This window comes from Zootoca vivipara, chromosome 10 (genome assembly GCF_965207765.1).
Source record: "Zootoca vivipara chromosome 10, rZooViv2.hap1.1, whole genome shotgun sequence".
In the NCBI taxonomy this organism is placed as follows: domain Eukaryota; kingdom Metazoa; phylum Chordata; class Lepidosauria; order Squamata; family Lacertidae; genus Zootoca; species Zootoca vivipara.
The window spans coordinates 7144653-7166899 of record NC_142593.1 but is presented as its reverse complement, the minus strand read 5'-3'; the positions used below and the strand labels follow the sequence as shown (position 1 = coordinate 7166899).

The following is a 22247-nucleotide window of genomic DNA, read 5'->3' as shown; positions in this document are numbered from 1 at the left end:
TCTGCACCATTCGGACCAAGCTTCATGTCCAGATAAAGATATTCATTTGCCTGTTTCCATTATGCTTATAAAAACAGGCAGCTGGTGGCCCTTTTTAATACCTTGGTAATTAACAGAAGCTGAATGAAGAAAAAATATATGTGTAAATTGAAACTTCGATAAGTACCTTAATCTTTAAATATATGATTTAATATGGCACAGATACTACTGTGCTCCAAAATTTCTGTTTGCTTACTCAAAAGAGAGAAAGAACAGGCAAACCCTGCTGTATTTCTATCTCATTTTAAGGGCCTGGTCAAGCTGTGAAGGATCAGGCACATGGGGTTGTGTGGCTTAAGTGGAACAGTTGTTGTTGCTACCTAGTATTATTTCTTAGTATCATTAGACCAGGCACCCCCAAACTGTGGCCCTCCAGATGTTTTGGCCTACAACTCCCATGATCCCTAGCTAACAGGACCAGTGGTCGGGGAAGATGGGAATTGTAGTCCAAAACATCTGGAGGGCCAAAGTTTGGGGATGCCTGCATTAGAGGGTTTCTTCTGGTCTTAATTTTTGCAGTCTTAAGAGTGGATTCAGATGACCATCTGAAGTTCCATTCACGTGGGCAAATGTTTTGCCCACTGACAGCTGAACTCTGTATGTATTGAAGAGTTATTTCTCGGGAGAACCAGCACATTATAGCATCAAAGGGATGGCTGCAGTTGTCACGTGAAAATTGCATACATTTGAATGTAAAAGACCAGCGAGGAAGTAGAAGATTTTCCTCTGCTCTTCTCTGCGTGAGACAGATTTTACATCTTATTTTTCTTCAGTACCATGATTAATGTGGCTTTCTTTTTCCCCTTCTTAGAATCTTTTGTTGATGTTGATGCAGATTTCCATGCTAGAGTGCCTGTGGTGGTGTGCAAAGAAAAACAAAGGTCTCTGATAGCAAATTTGTGTGTGTGTGTATATAGTATTTAAGAGTGTAAATTAAAGGTCCACACATCTTGGCTTCTGTATGAAATCATTCCTAATGTATTGATTACCATAGTAATGTGAGCAAACAAATTAGAATCTAACAGTAAGGACTGCTGCTTCCACTCTCATCGGTGCCCTAAGAATCAAAGAAACAAAACAAAAAAAAGCAATTTCCACATGTGATGCAAGCATAAAGCCTTATCCCAGCCATAGTTTCTGGCAAATAAGTTTAGGGTTAGAGTCTTACTAAGACAATATCAAGCTAAGTCATGCTCATAGTAGACTCGTGACTTAAGTTACTTAAGTCTGTTGACTTTGATGGGACTACTCTGAATGTGACTAATGTTTCAATGTGACTAATGTTTCTGAATGTGACTAAGGCTTCAATTCTGTTCCTGCTTACCTGGTAGTAAGCCCCATTGAACTCAGAACTTCTCAGTAGACATATTTGTGCTATGAAAAACATCAAGAACAGCTGGCACAACTTTAATATTAAATAGGGGAAAGGACTACACTCTGGTATATTTTTCTAGCCATTTACATAGCACCACTTACTTAAAGCTGTTACAGTTTATTAATATGTTAATAAGAGCCATAGCGTAATGAAATGGTTTACATTTACATAGCACTTGTTTACCAAAGTAAATAAATCGTCTATTAAAAAGTAGGCTAATGTAGTTTTTAAGAGTCATTAAAGTGCTATTCCAAAGCATAATTATCTGTTAGGAGGCTAATGCAAGTAATGACTGCAATTAAGCATAATCCACATCACATCAAGTGAGTTTTATGCAGTCATAATGTATATATTTATTATAGCTTCAGTACAGACATTTAAGCAGAAATTCTTCTAGCTGCTTCCTTGATAGGATGACAATCCATTAGCCTGTCTTTCCTCAATCTCTGCTAATGAGGATTCACCATAGTATACAAATGAGCTTTCATACAATAATAAAGCAACCATAAGTTAGGATCCGATAATTCCCAAGTATGTCAACTGTGGTTGTTATATATGCAACACTGGCCCCTGTTATTGCATGTTAATCCAACCGCCTGATTCAACTCTAAATAGAAAAATCTCACACTCATCTCTTCAAGCAGGTATCTCATCTCTTCAAGCAACCTCTCATAGCTGTGATTTAAATCTTTATTACACATCAGATAGAACCACCCATTCAGTGGCTGCCACTGAAAATACCAGTTTCACAGCTTCTCCTCTTCCTCACCTCCTGAATAACATTTAGTAGAAGAGCATGTGCTGCACCAACATTGTAGCCATTGATGTCATATCTTGCTTATTTCTGCCACATTTCTGGGAGAAATGAGGAAATGCTGTTTTCTGCAGTATCCACTCATTTTCAGTTCCACCCTTTGTTTGTTTTTCCTAGGGAGTAAAAATATTTTTACATATCTGTCTTTATCATTTTAGTGGCCTTGTTTGCAGAGTAAGTGCTGGGAATGAAAATGCTTGTCTGACAACAAATCACTTGGCTAAACTAGGAAAACTAGAACCTCCGCTTGTGTCCCTGGTAATTGCCTTTAGACACTGGGCCAAGGTAAGTCTGGCTTTGTAGCAAAGCACAAATACTTACATTGTTTGCCATGATAAGTGTTTGAAAATCCCATTGTTCTAGGCGCATTTTGCGACAGGGAATTTCATTAGCGTGAGCAGTTTCTGAGCTTTGGGCGCAATACTGCACCTAAGATTTCAGATTACAACTGCAGTGGAAGGAAAGGAGGACCCTTTTCTGCCTCCCCATTTCCAGCTACTCTCTGAAGACTGGAGAAGAGACCCTCTTAAGAATATTAGCAGGGGGAGGGCAGGGAAAGGACCTAGACAATGTGAACAATGAACATAATATTTTAGCTGCAGTTCGTTCATTTTCAGCTTTGTATTCTTGTTATTAAAAAGCGCACCTAGACATTCCATTGTTGCACCCATAACCTAGGTTTAGCTCCTAGCTTTCATATCTCAGTTTCTAACACTGGCCATGATTAAGGTTGTGTGTATTGTCTGCTCTGTCCTTTAATTTTTAATTTTTTAAAATCTTTATTCTGTATATATAATTAACTTAAGCAAAGGTACTTAATACTTTGGAGCTTGCTGAGCCTTTCTGCACATGACACTGATTCATGATTGAATGTTGCATGCAAGCTAGCCTACTATCTGAAAATACAGTAATGTATTTCTTAAACATGGGGGTGGGGAGTTAGCTTTAGACCAGGCATCCCCAAACTCTGCCCTCCAGATGTTTTGGGACTACAACTCCCATCATCCCTAGCTAACAGGACCAGTGGTCAGGGGGGTGCCTGCTTTAGACAATCACAGCTAAATTTTCCAACACTTGAACCCTGTTTAGTAGCATCTGGATATTGGATTAGGAAACATATTTCTTTCTGAAGAATTTATGTGGCCTCCAACTTGCTATAACTCTGAAACAGTAGTCATAGCAAGTGATTGGAAAATGGTAGAAACCTGAGGCAGCTCCTTCAAGTTTAGCTATTGCATATATAGCTTGGTGCGTCAAGTAATACCTCTCCTGATTGTAAGAGATTTTTGGCCCAAATCAGACAAGGCCCTGGAGGTAAGACTTGTTCCACCTAGGTATCTATCTCTAACCAAGCACAGAAGTATTCATAAGTCACGGCATAAGTTGGAATAGATAGATTCTGTTGTAATCCTGGCTATGTGTGATCATAACTATTCATGGGCAGAGTCAAAGTCAGCACACTTCTTTTTGTCCACTAAAATCCATTGCCCAAACTTTCAAAGCCATGTTTCCTGCCTCCTTAAAAAGAAAAGAGAACTCAAATCAAGGGTCCAAGATCTGTACCCAGTACTGAAGTCCACTGAAGTACAGACATTATGTTTCGTGATATCATAATCACAGTTAGGTGATTGGAAGTGCTCTTTGAGCTCACACACCTTCCTCTCCTCCTCCTCTGATGCATAAATTCTCCCATTCTGTTCATTTTCAGAGCTGATAATGGCAGCGTGTTATAGCTTGGCTTGGATAGAAGTGGGTTTGCAAACAGTTTTGTCTGAGTGAAAGATCCTGTTCATATGTAACACTTCTCTATCTTTGCCCTAAACATGAAAGCAGTGTGGGGGAATTCACACATCGAAAGTGGGGGACATAGAAGGATGTGAGCCTGCAGGATGCTCTCCATCTCTATACTATAGCAGCATTGCCTTAACAGCAGGCCACATCGAATAGGATTCTGAAGCTTGCTCACAGTGCTCTTCAATGGATGTTTTCTTTTTCTTTTCTTATAGCTCTGTTGTGCAGATCGTCCTGAAGAGGGTGGCTTACCACCTTATGTGTTTGCTTTAATGGTCATTTTCTTTCTGCAACAGAGGAAAGAACCCTTTCTGCCGGTATATTTAGGATCATGGGTAAGCGTGCCTTGCATAAAGGTTTCTTAAACATCTATATAAAGTATTGAACTCTTTTTGTTGTTGTTTAAACTCCAGATAGTGCACTCTTGTTTCTTTCCTGGTGAAGAGAGAGAAAGAATGCATCTCAAACAGTAGCAGCATTTAGATGGTCCTCCGAGCTCAAATGCTTTCTCTTGCTTTCCTCACATGCACAGCTTTAATACATCCCAATCTGATGAAATCATGGTTTGCAATTCACATCTGATCTGGCAGATATTATATGAGGTTTTAAAAAACCCTCTTCCAAATTGTTAAGTGGAAGAGAGTTAACAGTGAGGTCCCACAAGGACCTGCATTGATACTAGTGCTCCTTAAATTAATAAATTACCTGGAGTCTGTCTGTCTGTCTCTGTCTGAACAGTGAGATTAGCAGGTGACATCACAGTATTCGGGTGGATGAATTCCCAAGTTCATCTGGTTCAGAACACGGTGATGGAGTTATTAATGGATTGTGATGATGACCATATCTTCCAAGCACAATTCAAAGTGCTGATGTTGAACTTTAACACCCTCAACTATTTGGGTCAAGGGTCTCTGAAGATTTTACTCTGTGCAAGATTTTACTCCTGCTATAACAATAGTGTTGGTTTGGCTCCTGTTTTTATATGTTTAGATTATTGTATTTATATTGATGATCTTGACCAGCTACCTTGAGTGCAAATTTAGGAAGGTGAGAGTGTGTGTGTGGTTGTTTGTTTGTTTGTTTTTTTAAAAAAAGAACAGTGAAGAAAGGGAGACATAAAACAAAAAATTAAGGTAGCAGTATTGGCTCATAATAAAAAATCCAAGTCATCTATAAGCCACGTGACTAGCAAAAGTCAGATGAGATAACATTGTATGTACAAAATGATGAGGAACTGGAACAAAAATGTATAGTCTCTTATGAAGCTTGATGGGGTCTAAGTGGACAGTGACTGTTTGGGGGGGGATCTTAGACTCATGGAAAGCTTGCTGAAAGGAATTTGACTTCTAATCATTTTCTCTTCCCCTGTTGCTAGATTGGAGGGTATTCATTGAACAAACTAGTAAACTTCAATCTAAAAGAAGTTGAAGATGACGTTGTGGTCTGGGAGCACAATCCTGCTGTTGAGGATCCTGGCTCTTCAAAGGAAACTTCTCCTAAGCGGGGAAAGGTATCAATTTTAAGACTGGAATTTAAGTTTCAAACTCTTCACAGACTTTTATTTTTTAAAAGGAGCAGCAATCTAGAATTAAACAAGAAACTATTGAGCTATTTTTATATTGCCTCAAACACTTTTTTTTATACATATGTCTGTTGAAGGTAAAGGGACCCCTGACCATTAGGTCCAGTCGTGATCGACTGTGGGGTTGCAGCGCTCATCTTGCGTTATTGGCCGAGGGAGCCGGCGTACAGCTTCCAGGTCATGTGGCCAGCATGACAAAGCCGCTTCTGACGAACCAGAGCAGCGCACGGAAACGCTGTTTACCTTCCCGCTGTAGTGGTACCTATTTATCTACATGCACTTTGACGTGCTTTTGAACTGCTAGGTTGGCAGGAGCTGGGACCGAGCTACGGAAGCTCACCCCATCGCGGGGATTTGAACTGCCGACCTTCTGATCGGCAAGGCCTAGGCTCAGTGGTTTAACCCACAGCGCCACCTGCGTCCCTTCTGTTGAAGGTACACTGATGATTTTGAAGAAATATGTCATAATGTTTGATAGATCCTGTCTAATGAAGCTTGTGCTCTGATAATCTGATGTTTGAAGTCAGGTACTTCCAACTGTAATGATGTTTGATTGAGATTCTGTTGTCTGTCTTTGGGTGCCTCAAATACTTTTGTTGTTGTTGTTTAGTCGTTTAGTCGTGTCCAACTCTTCGTGACCCCATGGACCAGAGCTCGCCAGGCACTCCTGTCTTGCACTGCCTCCCGCAGTTTGGTCAAACTCATGTTCGTAGCTTCGAGAACACTGTCCAACCATCTCGTCCTCTGTCGTCCCCTTCTCCTAGTGCCCTCAATCTTTCCCAACATCAGGGTCTTTTTCCAGGGAGTCTTCTCTTCTCATGATGTGGCCAAAGTATTGGAGCCTCAGCTTCAGGATCTGTCCTTCCAGTGAGCACTCAGGGCTGATTTCCTTCAGAATGGACAGGTTTGATCTTCTTGCAGTCCATGGGACTCTCAAGAGTCTCCTCCAGCACCATAATTCAAAAGCATCAATTCTTCGGCGATCAGCCTTCTTTATGGTCCAGCTCTCACTTCCATACATCACACGGGAAAACCATAGCTTTAACTATACGGACCTTTTAGGTATTATCTAATCCCATGATTTTTTTGGTACATCTTGCTGATCTGAGTATGGGGTTGTACTATACAGCTGCAAATGTATTAGCCCTTGTATAGGGGCTGCTGCCTCTACCCATTTTTCTTTACAGCTCGGCCAAAAGAAGCATCACCTCACAGCTTGCCTATCCCTGTGTCTCCCCCTCATCTCCCCGTGCTGTTCTGCTGCCTCCCAGAGAAGGAAGTCTGCTGTTTTTTAAATGCAGGCTTCCTTTCCTTGGTGACAGTGGTGGGGAGGGAGGCCTTCACACATTCCCCAGTGTGTGAAGACCTTCCTAGGCCACCTGCTCACTCCCCTGGTAGGCTCATTTGGGGTGCATGCTTACTTGGTCCCAGCATGACAGTGGATGAATGCAAATACAGTACAGGGAAATATGTGGTAAATTATGGCCGGATTATGGCTCTTTTTCTCCTGCTTCACTTGAACTTGAATCTTCAAAATCTAGGCCAAAGTGTGATACTGCCCTTTTTTCGGCTTTGGGGTGCAGATGCTAGGCAAATAATTCAGCCTTTCTTTTAATTGGCAGGTTCCTTTAGTGTTTGATTCGGATCATCAATGTTCAGTCCCAGTTGGACAGCTCTGGGTTGAACTGCTTCGTTTCTACGCCCTGGAGTTTAATTTGGCTGACTTAGTCATCAGCATACGCCTCAAAGAAAAAGTGTCTCGTGAATCTAAGGACTGGCCTAAAAAGCGAATTGCTGTGGAAGGTATTTGAAAGTAGTTCGTTTCAGGAAGGCCCAGTTTGTATTACCTGTTGGAGAAATGTGCACCGTTTGGCATTTAAAGCAGACTATCCTCCCCCCGCCCTTTTGATATTCTTCTTAAGCAGGTACTACTCGAATCATAGAATCTTAGAACTGTAGAGTGGGAAGGGACCCAAGGGTCATCTAGTCGAACCCCCTGCAATTCAGGAATCTCAGCTAAATCATATATGACAGGTGACCATCTAAACTCTGCTTAAAAACCTCCAAGGAGGATGAGGATTCACCACCTCCTTGCTCCACTGCCAAACAGGTCTTACTGTCAGTATTAGCTACAGCTGAGAAAACTCAGACTAAGTTTTGTTTTGTTGTTTTCTTTATTTGTGTTCATTATGACTGTCTAAGGACTCTTGGTTTGGCTGTGGCGCATGGAACAACAATATGGAACAACTGAGCATGCCTTTACATTGGTTTCCATTACTACTGGTTCTTTGTGGCAAGCCACCTCTGTGCACCTGCTGGTCATGAGTCATCTAGTCCAACCCAGTGCAATGCAAGAATCTCTTTGTTCCGTGCTCCCGGGCTGCTTCAGCAGAGGTGGGGGGAGGGGGGGAGCCGCATGATAAGGTTGCGAAGATAAGCCACACTTTAACTTTTCATGCCCCGAATTTAGAAAAAATTGCAGCTTCTATTTGGGCCAACACAGTAAGCAGTTTTATCACTACATCACTCAAGGGTGTAGATTAGGTGGTTTACCTCCCCACCTCACTTCAAGCATCTGTGTAAAGTAGCTCCTAGAGAGAATCATTTGCTACAAAATATTTCTGATAAACATCTATTTCATAACAATAGTTTTCTTATTTTCCATCCCTATGGGAACCCGCGGAGTGGCTTACAGTTTCAAGTATAAAACAATAAAACCATCAAAAGCAGAATAAACTCAAGTAATAACTACATTCCATGAACACTAATAGTAGCACCCCCTTCCCAAACCAGGGCAGTTGGACTCAACAAGCATGCTCACCTAAATGAAAATGTATTGTCAATGAGGCATTGAGCAGATTTTCACAGTCTGGGCATAATGACCCATATCACCTGGTGGACAGGTTTTATTGTACTGGGACTCAACTCCTATCAGCCCCAGTCAGAGTAGCCAGTGGTCAAGACTGGTGGCAGCTGTATTCTCAATGGGATCTTGGAGGGCTAAAGGTTAGCCACTCCTGCTTTATTGGCTAAAAAGCTTCAGTGGTTTCTCTTAAGTTCAGTGATTGAAGTAAATCCTGTGGGTTTTTAATAGCCATCTGTTTATGTCACTTTAAGTGTGTATTATTCATGCCTCAGATGTGATAGATAAATGTGTGAAGTGGTTGTCTGCTGTTGAGAGGGGCTTCCCAGAGATGCTCGCTTGATGCCTCACTTGGTGATCTTTTTAGTGCCAAGAGGAAATCTTATTATTCGCCTAGACCAGGCATCCCCAAACTTCGGCCCTCCAGATGTTTTGGACTACAATTCCCATCTTCCCTGACCACTGGTTCTGTTAGCAAGGGATCATGGGAGTTGTAGGCCAAAACATCTGGAGGGCTGCAGTTTGGGGGTGCCTGACCTGGACCTTGGGGGGAATGATAGTACTGTATTAAAACCTACTGTAACACCTTCAGTAAGATATAGTTGACTTTGACTCTTGTTTTCCCCAGATCCTTACTCTGTGAAGAGGAATGTGGCAAGAACCCTTAATAGTCAACTAGTTTATGAATATATTCTTCACTGCTTACGGGCAACTTACAAGTATTTTGCCTTGCCCCATAAACAAAGCACAAAAAACAACCAAAAGAGACCTGCTGAATCCTTGGTACTCTCGGAGCCAGAGAAGAGTACTCTTAAACATGGCACCCCTGACATACAAAATACACATGATGAGGCAGAGAAATCGCCAATGGACAGCTGTGTAACTGCTAGCATGAAAAGTTCTTATTTTCCTCAGGAGCCTGCGTTGGATACTTCTCAGGTGTTTGGTGCTGAAAGCTTTGTGGAAGAGCAGTTGGCAGATGATATAGAGCATTTAGGTGTTTCCCATGAGGACTCGGACTGCATAATTGAAGAATTTATTTCGGGTGACAACGAGGAATATAAACCGAGCTGTGAGGAGACTGAGAGTGGAAATGAAGAGGAAGAAGAAGATGGGCACGAACATGATAGAAAATGGCAGGGACGTTTGGGTATCAATCAAGGTTTGGATGAAGACAGTGAAAGTGGAGATCTTGCCGTTCCAGCTGGTGAGCATGATGTTGAAACTGATAGCATTTCTGATGTGGAGAATTTTCAAAATACAGTAGCTGCTCTTGATGAGTTTGGTTCAGAATGTGGCGGTGGACTAGATGAGAAGGTTGACATGGATGAGGAGAGCACAGAAGGAACTGATGAACTGGATGATTCCCTGATCAAACTGGAACCAGCAACTCAGGAGCAAGTATTTGAAATGGATAATTCGGAGGAGGAAGAAGTAGAGGAGGAGGAAGAAGAGGAAGAGGAGGAGGAAGTTCACAGTATCATAAACCAGAGACAACTTGGTAATGTTATCAATACTGAAGATGAGCTGGATAACACATACACTGGATCTGGCGTTGAAGAGCCTCTATCAGAAGAAGAAGAATTGTTTATTTCTGTCAAATATGAAGACAGTGAGTTTAGGAAGAATGCAGATGAACCTCCAAGGGCAGATTTGGATAAAGAAGATAATGCTGAAAAAGAAGTGTCTTTGGAAAGCAACATGCTTATAGACCAATGTGGCAAATCTGAATTCTTCTATGAGTTTAATAAATATTCTTTCACAAAAGGCAAGGTAATAAGAATCAAAATGGTAAAATACTATTTATGCTGCAGTTCTTTCATTCCATTGCATTTTTATCTGTAGAGGTAGGACTAATCCACATTAGAGGCTATGTGTTTGGTCCTACAAACGTCATTTAATTCCAGATTCATAAATCAGGACTAGAGGAATGAGTTTTTAAAAATAAATAAATAAAAATCCCATTGATTTTTAATTTCTACAATCCATAATCAAGCTGACTGTTTTTTGAGTTTCTGCCACATGTCAAAATATTCACAGGTTTGAGCAAATAGCATGGCAGGCTTTAAACACAGTCAGTATGACATGAATGTTGGAAGTTGCAGTCAGACATGTATAATATGATAAGCTGTTACTGATGTACAGAGAGTGTCATTGACCATAGTCTGGCCATTCCTGATAACAGATATATTCATTATCTCCCCATTTATACTTTAAGCTAGGTGATGTTTGCTGTCTCCTACCAGGACTTTTCCCCACATCATTTAGCCAGCTTGAGAGTGTAATTTAGCTCAGAGAAGAGAAAAGTTTTAAGTATGTCTTCCTTTCTCTTTGATACAGTCACCTACAGTTGTGTGTAGCCTCTGTAAGCGAGAAGGTCATCTAAAGAGAGACTGTCCAGAAGACTTCAAAAAAATTGAGCTAGATCCTTTGCCACCATTAACACCCAAGTTCTTAAATACTTTGGATCAAGTGTGCATCCAGTGTTATAGTAAGTTGACTAAACTTCATTTTAATTGAAGTTTTTGGAAATTATTACTTGTACAAAACAAACAGGGTCAAGTAATTTTTCTTAGTATTTCCCAAAATCGGGCTATTTTCCCCTCAACAATCTTCTACCATGTTAGAGTTTGGGAGTGCGTTTGCAGATCACTGGAGAAAATGATTTCTAGAGGTAGGGTTGTGCCTCTACCTACCTACAATTTTCTCTGCTGCCAATCATGCCATTCCTCACTGTTTTGCAGCTATTTGGCAATTTCCAAACCAGGTCCACTGCTGAGGCTGTACATTAATGCGTACTGCTTAAAACCCACGAAACACTTTTAAAATACACATTCATTGGGAAGTTGTATATTAACTAGCATTTAATATAAAATGTAAAACATATGTCTTTGTTCTTACATCCCTGCTTACCACAATATAAGATACAGTCTAATCACAAACTTTTGTCCAAAAATGTAGATGTATAAGTTGTAATTGGTTCTGTTACTTTAGGCTAGCAGCACTGGGTATTGCATTATAGATTTCATATTGATGCCTCAAGTTATCTAGATACACCATCAGTCAATTAATGTGTAGCATAATATTATTATTATAGAAGAAATTATCTGTCTAGGGCATCTACTTGCTATCATAGTTCTGCTTCTAAATGAATACATGCTATCTCTTCAACAGAGGACTTTGCTCCAAACATTATAGAAGACCAGGCTCGTGAATATATACGGCAAAATCTTGAAAATTTCATCAGACAAGAGTTTCCAGGTGTTCTTTGTGATTATATTTATTTTCAAAGTACTAAAGTAATTTTTATGATGTCCTTAGGTCACTAATCTCAATCCAGTTACTACAGAATGTGTTACCTAGCAGAAAATTTAAGGGCATGCTTTACATTTATTACAGCTCGTTTTCTTTATCCTTTGCCTAATTGTCCAATATTTATTACTAACGAATGCTAATGTGCTCAAATAATTCTCTGGAATACACCCTCCTTTACAGGCACTAAATTAAACTTATTTGGCTCTTCAAAGAATGGATTTGGCTTCAAGCAAAGTGATCTTGATATTTGTATGACAGTTGATGGTCTGGAAACAGCTGAGGTAGGCTTTTTAATATGAGCAACATGACAATCCAAATAAGTGTGTTTATGGGTGATACTCAGTTGCACAGTGGGCTATTCCCCCTTCCTCTTGTTCCTTCCTCCAGTATAGATTTTTTGGGGGGGAGTGCAGGGGGCAGAAGAAGGGGAGATTCCATTGTGCCAACAGAAGCCCATTCCTCTGGAAGGCATAGGCTGATCTACTAAGCATCTTTCTGAGGTTCTCCCCCCCCCCAAGCTGATAATGTCCCACATGCACACACAGACATGTCTGGTTAATCATAATCTATTCAGTACAAGAAAACAAGAGAGGCTGATAAATGAGCAGGTTCACTCTTATAGATTCCAGATAGATTCCAGATAAAGCCACTGTTTTTAACATCAAGTGGGTATTCAGTAATACAATGCTGTTGTCACATTAATACCAGCATAAAACCACCAACATAGCTCCTAAAATATTAGTGACACCTTGATCATGGTGACTGTTTATTTTGGGTTTTTTAAAAAAATTGCACAACTTTCATTGACAACTACTTCAGATGTGTGAAGTGGGAAGGAGAATTAACGAAGTCACAACAATTTGCGCTTGACAACAGCCTATTCATTATGTAAATCTGGTGTAGCTGGGTACAGCAACCTATTGCATGGGAAGGCAAAAAAAGACACCTGTGTCTTGCGGGCAAGCTGTACACGTTAGTGCTGTTCCATGTTCAGGATGGCCAGTCTTGAGGCATTTTCCCAATAGGAGATTGGCCGTGGTCTGTCTCTTGCAGGAAACAGAAAAAAGAATCTTTACTGTTCTCCCCTCCCTCCTAACCTTAACAGGAAACTGGAATTATGAAAGGTTTCATTGGGAAGCCCCTTGTTACATTTTATCTGGATAGCCAGAAGAAAAGCTGACCGGGGCTGTGAGATGTTGAGTGCAACAGCAAGTTTATATAAAAAAATTCCTTCAGTTATTTTTACTTCGATCCAGACCAACACGGCTACCTACCTGTAACCAGAACTAAGCAAGTTTATGTTTGCCATTTTCTAAATTGGAGGTGGTAAAAGCCATATGGATCGATCTGTTGCACAGTCAGGTTTATGATAGAAGAAAAGTGCAATATGAATGAGAGGACCTTTTAAAAAAAACACATACACACACTGGGTTACATCCAGTGAAGTTGTCCTGTAAGCAAAGGACTTCTATTCACACATTGGGAGTGGTCTTGGTCTTGCTCTCCTCTCCCTGTGCATCCCTCCCAAATCCATTATATGGGTTCTACCAGGCCTCTGAAGGGATGGGGGAGCATATGTGGTGAAGAAGTTACATTTTGCAGGTGTAAATTTTGTTTTTGTTTTTTACAAAAGGATTCTGGTGTATTCTTTTTTATCACAGGGACTTGACTGTATAAGGATTATTGAAGAACTTGCAAGAGTGCTCAAGAAGCATTCAGGTAACTTGCTGAAAATGTGGTTTGTTTGTTTGTTTGTTTGTATTTTGTTGTTTTTAAACCATGCACACAGGAACATGAATTGTGTGGTGATGTTTGTGAATTTCAGATTCTGCAGATGCAAAACACTCACAAAAGGAGTTTAAATTTAGGATCAGGCCTTTGATGCACTTTAGCCACAAGAGCTTTCTAGTAGGTCTGAAAACCACAAAGCCACTTGCATTGACTTCTCTTTGCATATCATTTATGTGATAAATGAATGGAGAAATCTGGTGTTTAGCTTAGTTATTGGTGGACTGACCATCTTTCTTGATTTAGCATGCATTCAATTGATTTTTGGTACAGAATCGTAACAATCCAATTTTATTTTATTTTTTCCCAAACCCTCCTGGATGCACAATACTTGATAGTATTGGTCCATGTGCAAATGGCCCGTGTAGCTTCTGTGTGTTTCATGACTTAAGTGCCATCAGCTTGCAGTCACCTGCCCATATACAAATTTAATAAATAATAACAATGCATGCTTAAAGTCTGTTAGCCCACATATCTGCAACTCTGTCTGCCCTTAGCCATTGGCCCACAATCAAAATGAAAACATGCAAGTTAGTTGCCATAAAGTGTGCAAATCTGCTCTTGCAATGACCTAAAATGGTGGTGATGGGATAAACCTAACAAAAATATATAGCACAATTTACGTAGCCCTTTGTCTGCATAAAATGGTGAAGATAATAAATTTAGGAGGAATAATAATAATGAAGTCTTGTAGCCAGGCTGCTAGCTCTTCATATATATTTCTAAAGCTAAAAACAAGTACACTAGACAGATCTGTGTCGATTCATGTTGTTATCTTTTGGAAGAACATTGTCATTGCCAGCTTGGTCATACAGTAGTTAATTTAGGGTTGCCATACGTCCAGAATCTCCCAGACATAGGCAGGATTTGTCTGCTGAAAATGGCCTCTGGATGGAATTGTCGAAAATTGGACAAAATGTATGGGGAAACCCAGGCATATTGTAGCCCATAGCTTTAAAACTTCTTCTTTTTTTTGGATTTTGCAAAAAAAAAAAACCCAACAACTTTGTGTCTGGATTGACGACCCTATAGTTAATTAAGCAAAGTAGGTTCAATTGCAGCTTTTTATTACAGCTTTCCAATTTAATTTGACCCACCAAAACAGTGCTTTGTTAGCTTTCTGTCTCTAGGGAATTGTTTTCACATTGATTGTTTGCCACAACCCCTGTGCATCATCAAAGATTTTGGGGCACATTATAAGGTGATTTGTAGAGATTTTGGGGCATGTTATAAGGCATTCGTAGCGTGTGCTAGCCAGGGCTTTGAGGCCTTGCCATCACTTTTCCTGAACTGAGTGTGCTCCAGAACACACTCGGCACTCCCCTGTGGGTGTAAATTGCAGAGAAAGATCAATAGTAGTGGCCAGCTGTCTTGTCTTCTGTTACTGTTATTCACATTGAGGAATCCCTGATAAGCTTCCATGGAACCCTAGGCTTCCTAAGTGTGCCTTGGAGCATGGTTGAAAACCACTGCACGAAAATGAGACGTGTTAAGTTCAGTGAAATGTATTCCTGAATAACTGTATAGGGTTGTGGCCTAAGTATCATTGTGTACTTAACAATGCTGAATTTCAGCCAACATAATTCCCATGGAGTTCAACTGGCATAAATCTTTATTTTTGTACTTCCGTAGGTCTAAGGAATATATTACCGATAACAACTGCGAAAGTGCCAATTGTCAAGTTCTTTCACGTACGAAGTGGTCTTGAAGTAGACATCAGCTTGTATAATACATTGGTAAGAACATAACATATCCTAATTGAAATTCAAGCAGTGCTTCAAATAGCCACTGAAGATCATAGCAAATGGCATGTGGGGCTAATGTGTCTGTTATGGCGGAAAAACAGCTTTCCAAATTACATTGATGAGTTGTTCCGTATTCATGTTTAACAGAAATGGGGTTCATGTGGACAACAGATCAACAGAGTTTGGGAAATCAAAAAAGTAAATTTGTCAAGGTAGTCACTTCAGTGCCTTGTAGAAATGGCTGATATTAAAATCTGTCCAAACATGCACTGTGATTTTGAGCATATTTTTGTTGAAATTGTGTGTTTTATTCACTTGGTATTTTTAAAACAAGGTTGTTTAATTTTTAGATAGCAAGTAAATTAAAATTGTGGTGTACATGCACATTTCACATTCCAATTGCATGCTTCTGAAATAATGCTCTGTTTCTGTTGATTGAGGTATTTCAGAGAGCTTTCCAAGTTATACAGTTCCTCTCCTTCACCAATCCATCTCAAAATCCTAATCTCATTTCTTTCTAGGCTCTGCATAACACAAGACTCCTGTCCTCTTATGCAGCTATTGATCCAAGAGTAAAATATCTCTGCTATACAATGAAAGTATTCACAAAGGTACATCGATGTTCTAGTGAACTGGGGGAGAAAAAGTGACACCCGTCAAGTTTTCCCACTAATTTTTACCCCCGTTCCCCGTTTCAGATGTGTGATATTGGTGATGCATCTAGAGGCAGCCTATCTTCCTATGCCTATACTCTTATGGTGCTCTACTTCCTTCAGCAGAGAAACCCTCCTGTCATTCCTGTTCTTCAAGAGGTACACAATTTAAGCCTGTGTGTGTGTGTGTGCACATGCACGCGCAGGGACTTCGCCTTGCCCTCCTTATAGCCCCTACAAACACTCAAAAACTGCTCTGCACTGCTGGGAGACCCTCTGGAACAGATTTTGGAAATGTGGTGGGGGCTGGGGAAGAGAGGAGAGTGAAGTCCTGTTGCAGGACTGGAATTTTGTTTGCACAGCATTGGATTCTACCCTGTTATGCTTGCACACTCACTTGAAAACATCTCAAAAGCACTATGCCCCTGTCCTGATAGTCTTAATATTTATTTTTTTAGATTTACCAAGAGCCAAAGAAACCCGAAATTCTAGTTGATGGCTGGAATGTCCATTTCTTTGACAAAACAGATGAACTGGTGAGTCTGGCTAGTATGAAAACAACTCTGCTATGTAATCTTAGAAAAGTTACACTCCTAACCTTTTTAATGAGGTCAAACTGACCATGGGAAATTGGGGGGAAATCAGTAAGTTTGCTCAGACTTAACGAAGTATGTTACCTTTTGTTTATAAACTGCAGAGGACACTGTGACATTGTTGGTCATTTTTACTTCAATTGTTTGGAATGAGAAAAGGGCAGTACTGTGCTCATAAGATCCTAAAGGTCTAGTTGCCTCTTAAAATGATGTTTAAGTTATTCATTAATATTTATGTCAGCAGACAACAACAACAATTTATTATATATACCCTGCCCATCTGGCTGGGTTTCCCCAGCCACTCTGGGCGGCTTCCAACAAAAAATTAAAATACAATACTTAGATCAGAACCAGTTCTGTTCATTTTCTTCATTCATTGCATTTATCTACTGCCTTTTTGCCAAGATAGAAAGAAAACATTATGAGAGCATGCACAGTGAAATGTGGAATGTGTTGGTGACAAGGGGAAAAAAATAGATATAAAAGGAGTTTGGGACAAGTCTTGTTTGGTGAGAGAACTCCAGCAGAGATTTTAAATAAAAAATATTCAACAAAGTGTGGAAATAGAGTCTGTTAGACCTTTGAAATATGCCCTTCTAAGTTCCTTCCAAAGTTTCCTTCTTTCCCTAGCATAGAAAAAGACCACATGTTTGGTAAGATAAAAATGGTTTACTCATAAACTGTCCAGAGGTCTGATTCATGTTGCATAAGCATTAAAACTTAGTTTAATTCCAAACTGGTGAAAGTTCCTAAATTATTGGTGCAGGAACTTAAAAGAGGCTTGTTAGAGCCATGTGGCTGGAGGCAGCAGCTCAGAACTCTTTGCACGATGGAGTTCACATGTATGCTAGAGGGAAACAAAGGCTTGTTTATTAGTAATTCCCAAGGTGAGCTAACACTGGCAGGACAGCTTACTCCATGGTCTTAACCCCATCATTGCATTAATTAGACTTAAACGTGTTGATTATGAGAGGCAGATTATCCCACAGAACATGGTTGATTTACTTAAGTATTAGTTTATGTGTGTGCAAAAATATCACTACAGGGGCTTTTGGGGAGTTAATAAAAGCAAGACCCTAAAAAACTCCTTACAAACCTGAATTGTGGTGTATATATTTAGGAGTTGGAACCTTCCTTACATGAACCATCAAAAATGTTTCATTCTTATCACACCTATTTGCAGAATTCATATTGGAAATGCTTGCCAATCAAATAGATGGGGTCATTTTAACCCATCATTTACTTGGTAGCTCCTGATTGGCAAGATATTTGCAGCCAGATCCAAGGATCTCAGTAGACGCAAGATTTACTAGCAGCTCTCAATTAGGAACCCTCCAATTTATTTAATTAGTAGAAGACTTGTATCCATTCTTTCAATCGAATGATTCTCAATGCGGCTTACAGTATATATTGTAATAATTTACATAAACAAATCCACAGCCCAGCAGCTCCCTGGATAGAGTTAGGATGTGCTTCTCTTTAGCCTGGCAGCCCCAGGTAACAGGCAATTGACCCTTCTACAAGTTTGGAACAATTCACACATCTAGGCAAAGAGTGACAAGAGATCAGTAAATTGCATGCTATTGTCTACACCTGAAAAAGATATATATATATATATATATTTCACTTCCAGCCTGCAGTTTGGCCAGACTTTGGTAAAAACAAAGAATCCATTGGTGAATTATGGCTAGGACTTCTCCGTTTCTATACTGAAGAATTTGATTTTAAAGAGCACGTTATCTGCATCCGAAGGAAAAGTTTGCTTACAACATTCAAGAAGCAGTGGACTTCAAAATACATAGTTATTGAAGGTATTACTCTAAATTATGAGAGCTTTATTCATCATTTAACAAATATATTTGTACAACAGGGCCAGGTCTGTCACAGTAAACTGCTCAAAGGAATTTGCATTCTAGCAACCTGATTCGAAAAGCAGTTGTACTGGCAAATAAGTTTTAAAATAGACACGAGCTGTTGTATGAACGCAGCATCATGAGCTGTGATACTGTAGTTATTGCATGCCGACCGTAGACTAGCAGTGCCTTGGCACAACTGCCACTTTGCTCTGCTGAATATGGGGGGGGGACCTAGCACCCTTACCAGCAGGGGTTGGGAAGAGACAGCAGACACCCCAGGTCTGCTGCTTCAGCACTGAGTGGAGAGCCCCACCTGGCATGAGCACAGATGAGATCACTGACTTACCCAGAACATTGCTGTCCACTTGGCAGTAATGCACCTGCACAGTATGCTTCCTGATGCCTTCTGGGAAGGGTACCACATTCCCTTTTATTCTTTGACACTCAGCTGTGGAAACTTCTAGTCCATGAAAAAGCTGCCCCATACATTGAGATTGAAGTAGGCTAGGCATTATAGGGATGCAGGTGGCGCTGTGGTCTAAACCACTGAGCCTCTTGGGCTTGCCGATCAGAAGGTTGGCAGTTCGAATCTGCACAACGGGGTGAGCTCCTGTTGCTCTGTTCCAGCTCCTGCCTGCCTAGCAGTTTGAAAGCACGTCAGTGCAAGTAGATAAATAGGTACTGCTGTGGCGGGAAGGTAACCGGTGTTTCTGTGCGCTCTGGTGTTCATGGTGTTCCGTTGCGCCAGAAGCGGTTTAGTCCTGCTGGCCACATAACCTGGAAAGCTGTCTGTGGACAAACACTGGCTATCTCGGCCTGAAAGCGGGATGAGCGTCGCAACCCCATAGTCACCTTTGAGTAGACTTAACCATCCAGGGGTCCTTTACCTTTAGGCTAGGCGTTGTGTTAAACAATGGGATGTGAGATACAGGGGGAAGGAAACACCAATAGACCCCAAGTTAGGTAAAGGTAAAGGACCCCTGACAGTTAAGTCTAGTTGCGAACAACTCTGGGGTTGCGGCTCTCATCTCGCTTTAATGGCCGAGGGAGCCGGCGTTTCTCCGCAGACAGCTTTTGCATCATGTGGCCAGCATGACTAAGCTGCTTCTGGCAAAGCCAGAGCAGCACACGGAAACACCGTTTACCTTCCCGCCGGAGTGGTACCTATTTATCTACTTGCACTTTCTGGCGTGCTTTTGAAGTGCTAGGTTGGTAGAAGCTGGGATAGAGCAACGGGAGCTTTCCCGGTTGCAGGGATTCTAACCGCCAACCTTCCGCTCAGCAAGCCCGATTCCATTGTTCACAAGCTATTTTAATATGGAGTTTGTTAAAACCTACAACACTCTTCTTGCAGATCCTTTCGACCTGAATCACAATCTTGGAGCTGGTTTGTCAAGAAAAAGTAAGTGATTGCCATAAATTATGTTGTACAGAGATATACTTTTATCTGACTCTGTTTCCATTTAATTGATAATTGCTTTTGTTTTGATTACTCTAGTGACAAACTTTATAATGAAGGCTTTTATAAATGGTAGGAGGGTGTTTGGCACCCCGGTAAGAGGATTTCCTAAAGAATATTCTTCAAAAATGGTGAGTGTGTTAGAAATCTAACAACATTTTATTAAGATGTTCTATGCTGTATTGAATTGCATTACAATTGGAATTATATAGATAAGAATTAAAAGCACCTATAAAAATAAAGTTAAAAATCATTATGAACATATAATATGGACACACTGCTGACCACCTGAATTCAGCTTGTGAGCCACACTTTAGGAACCCTGTCTTAGATGTTTGACTAGTCCTTGCTGAAATTTTAAAACATTTTTTTTAAAAATTAAGGAATATGCAACCAGTAGTATTTGCTTATTTGCATTAGTCAGAAATAATTGCCCATTTCAGTTGAATGCTCACATTTTGTATTTTTGTTAGGAATATTTTTTTGACCCAGAAGTGCTGACAGAAGGCGAACTGGCCCCAAATGATAGATGTTGCAGAATTTGTGGTAAAATTGGGCATTTCATGAAAGACTGTCCTATGCGGAGAAAGTAAGTACACTTTGCCTTGCTGAAGGATAATACGCCTCTGATTTTGCAAATGTTTTCACTGACTGCAGTACAGACATAATGTTCCCCGTTTCCTAACCATTGTTAGCGGATTGGAAATCTTATGAGTGTAACATTGGGTGTAGTAACATTGGGTGTAGCCCCTTGGTGTAGTAATTCTTAGCACATATAAATGCTTTAGTATGACATTTAGCAAACCTTAAGGGGATTTTAGTACATTTTTTCATATTCAGGCTGCCTTAAGAGTCATTTAACTGTGATTCATGCATTCTTAGACCCAGAAGACGGCATGAGAGTGAAGATCTTAAAAACCAAAGGTACACAGAAAACAAAGAAAAAAGAAGTAAAGAGGAAAAAGAGACCCCTGTTAAAATTGCAGAAAGAGATGTCTTGCTAAAAGATGGGAGATTGCAGATATGTACACCTAACAAAAACAAATTGGGCAGAGGAGCAATGGAAACTTCAAAAGAGAAGACTCCCAAGCAGCCAATAGAGAAATGGAAGCGACAGGAAGACAGAGAAAAGCGTTGCTTTATTTGTGGAAGGGAAGGACATATTAAAAAAGAGTGCCCTCAGCACAAAGGAGCTGCAGGTATACCAGCCCAACAATAATAGTGTTAATGGTACTAAAAATATGTTTTAAGGTCAACTGGGAATTTAAATGACACGTGATTTTAATGACACTTGCAGACGAGGACAACCAATATGATGGTTTTTTAAATTTTCAAGAAACAGGATATAAGCTTAAGCGTAACTCTATCAAAACAATTAGTTCCCCTTCCTCCCACAACAGATGAATGCAGTAAATTGTCCCATAAAACTTTTCCTAAAGTTGTGGTTCTGAAATCCTTTTCAACAGAGAGTAAATGTTTTCAGATGTTTTGTTTAATTCCTAGGAGTGGCTGGTAGCTTTTTAACCATTTCCCTCTATGCCATTTCTTTGTTGAAAAGCTCCCCCACCGAAGCTGTTTTTTCCCCCTTGGGAAAATATATAGCTACTTGGGTTTTTACTTGAGAGAGAGTGTGTGTAAAAAAGCAGCCTAAGATATGTGATATTTTCAATGGGAGCATGGGGCAGGGAAAGCCCCTACTTCAAATGGCAGCCTTGGTGGTTGTCAAATACAAAGCCACGGGGTGAGGAAATTTATTTATTTGTTTTTTTTTAATCAGAACTGCCCTGAAGGGAGAAAAAACAACACCTTGAAATGTTGACATGCTTTTTACTGTTCCAATTAACAGGTAGATTCCCCCCCCCTCCTTTAAGGACTGCAATTGTTGGATATCATCTCAACCTTCCAAAGTAGATTTTTCTTGTAACAGAAAAATTTTAATCTCATTAGATTTTAACTTTCCTAGGTGCCTTGAAGTTGGAAAGTCCATGTGGGTCCCCTTTACCCAGTGCTGTTAAGCACTCTGGTCGATTGAATCAGGTAAACAGTTACCACATGTGATTTATTTATTTTTTAAGTAAAAAAGTAACTTTTGTCTGTAGCACAATTCATATTTTAAATGTTATGCTCCTATTACATATTGCAATAACTATCTTCAAATGGTCGCCCGTGGCTTTTCTTTTTAAGGGACTGATTTTACAAGACGAAAAAAAGAAACAGAAAGGAAGAATATTCTTGAGTCCCCAATCAGGTTTGTGAACTAGACTTGGCCTATGCATAGCACTTTGCAAGCATGACCATCAGCTGGTCATTTGGTGTCCTGGAGCATTCTTCACAGGACTTCACAAGTCCCTTGCATAGCACTCCACCAGTCACA

General features: G+C 40.3%; 1 protein-coding gene across 1 annotated transcript in view; it reads left to right on the top strand.

Annotated features, from left to right (window-relative positions):
- The window catches only part of TUT7 (terminal uridylyl transferase 7), a 39006-nt gene that overhangs the window by 14890 nt on the left and 1869 nt on the right, over positions 1–22247 (top strand). Inside the window, exons 8-28 of the mRNA XM_035099617.3 lie at positions 851–920; positions 2387–2513; positions 4235–4354; positions 5395–5529; positions 7224–7404; positions 9093–10237; positions 10805–10955; positions 11639–11725; positions 11960–12060; positions 13441–13498; positions 15200–15303; positions 15834–15923; positions 16011–16124; positions 16424–16501; positions 18192–18369; positions 19769–19816; positions 19913–20004; positions 20347–20462; positions 20756–21072; positions 21837–21910; positions 22058–22121. Coding sequence (XP_034955508.1) covers positions 851–920; positions 2387–2513; positions 4235–4354; positions 5395–5529; positions 7224–7404; positions 9093–10237; positions 10805–10955; positions 11639–11725; positions 11960–12060; positions 13441–13498; positions 15200–15303; positions 15834–15923; positions 16011–16124; positions 16424–16501; positions 18192–18369; positions 19769–19816; positions 19913–20004; positions 20347–20462; positions 20756–21072; positions 21837–21910; positions 22058–22121 — 3450 coding nt within the window. The remainder of the gene's footprint in view (positions 1–850; positions 921–2386; positions 2514–4234; positions 4355–5394; positions 5530–7223; positions 7405–9092; positions 10238–10804; positions 10956–11638; positions 11726–11959; positions 12061–13440; positions 13499–15199; positions 15304–15833; positions 15924–16010; positions 16125–16423; positions 16502–18191; positions 18370–19768; positions 19817–19912; positions 20005–20346; positions 20463–20755; positions 21073–21836; positions 21911–22057; positions 22122–22247) is intronic.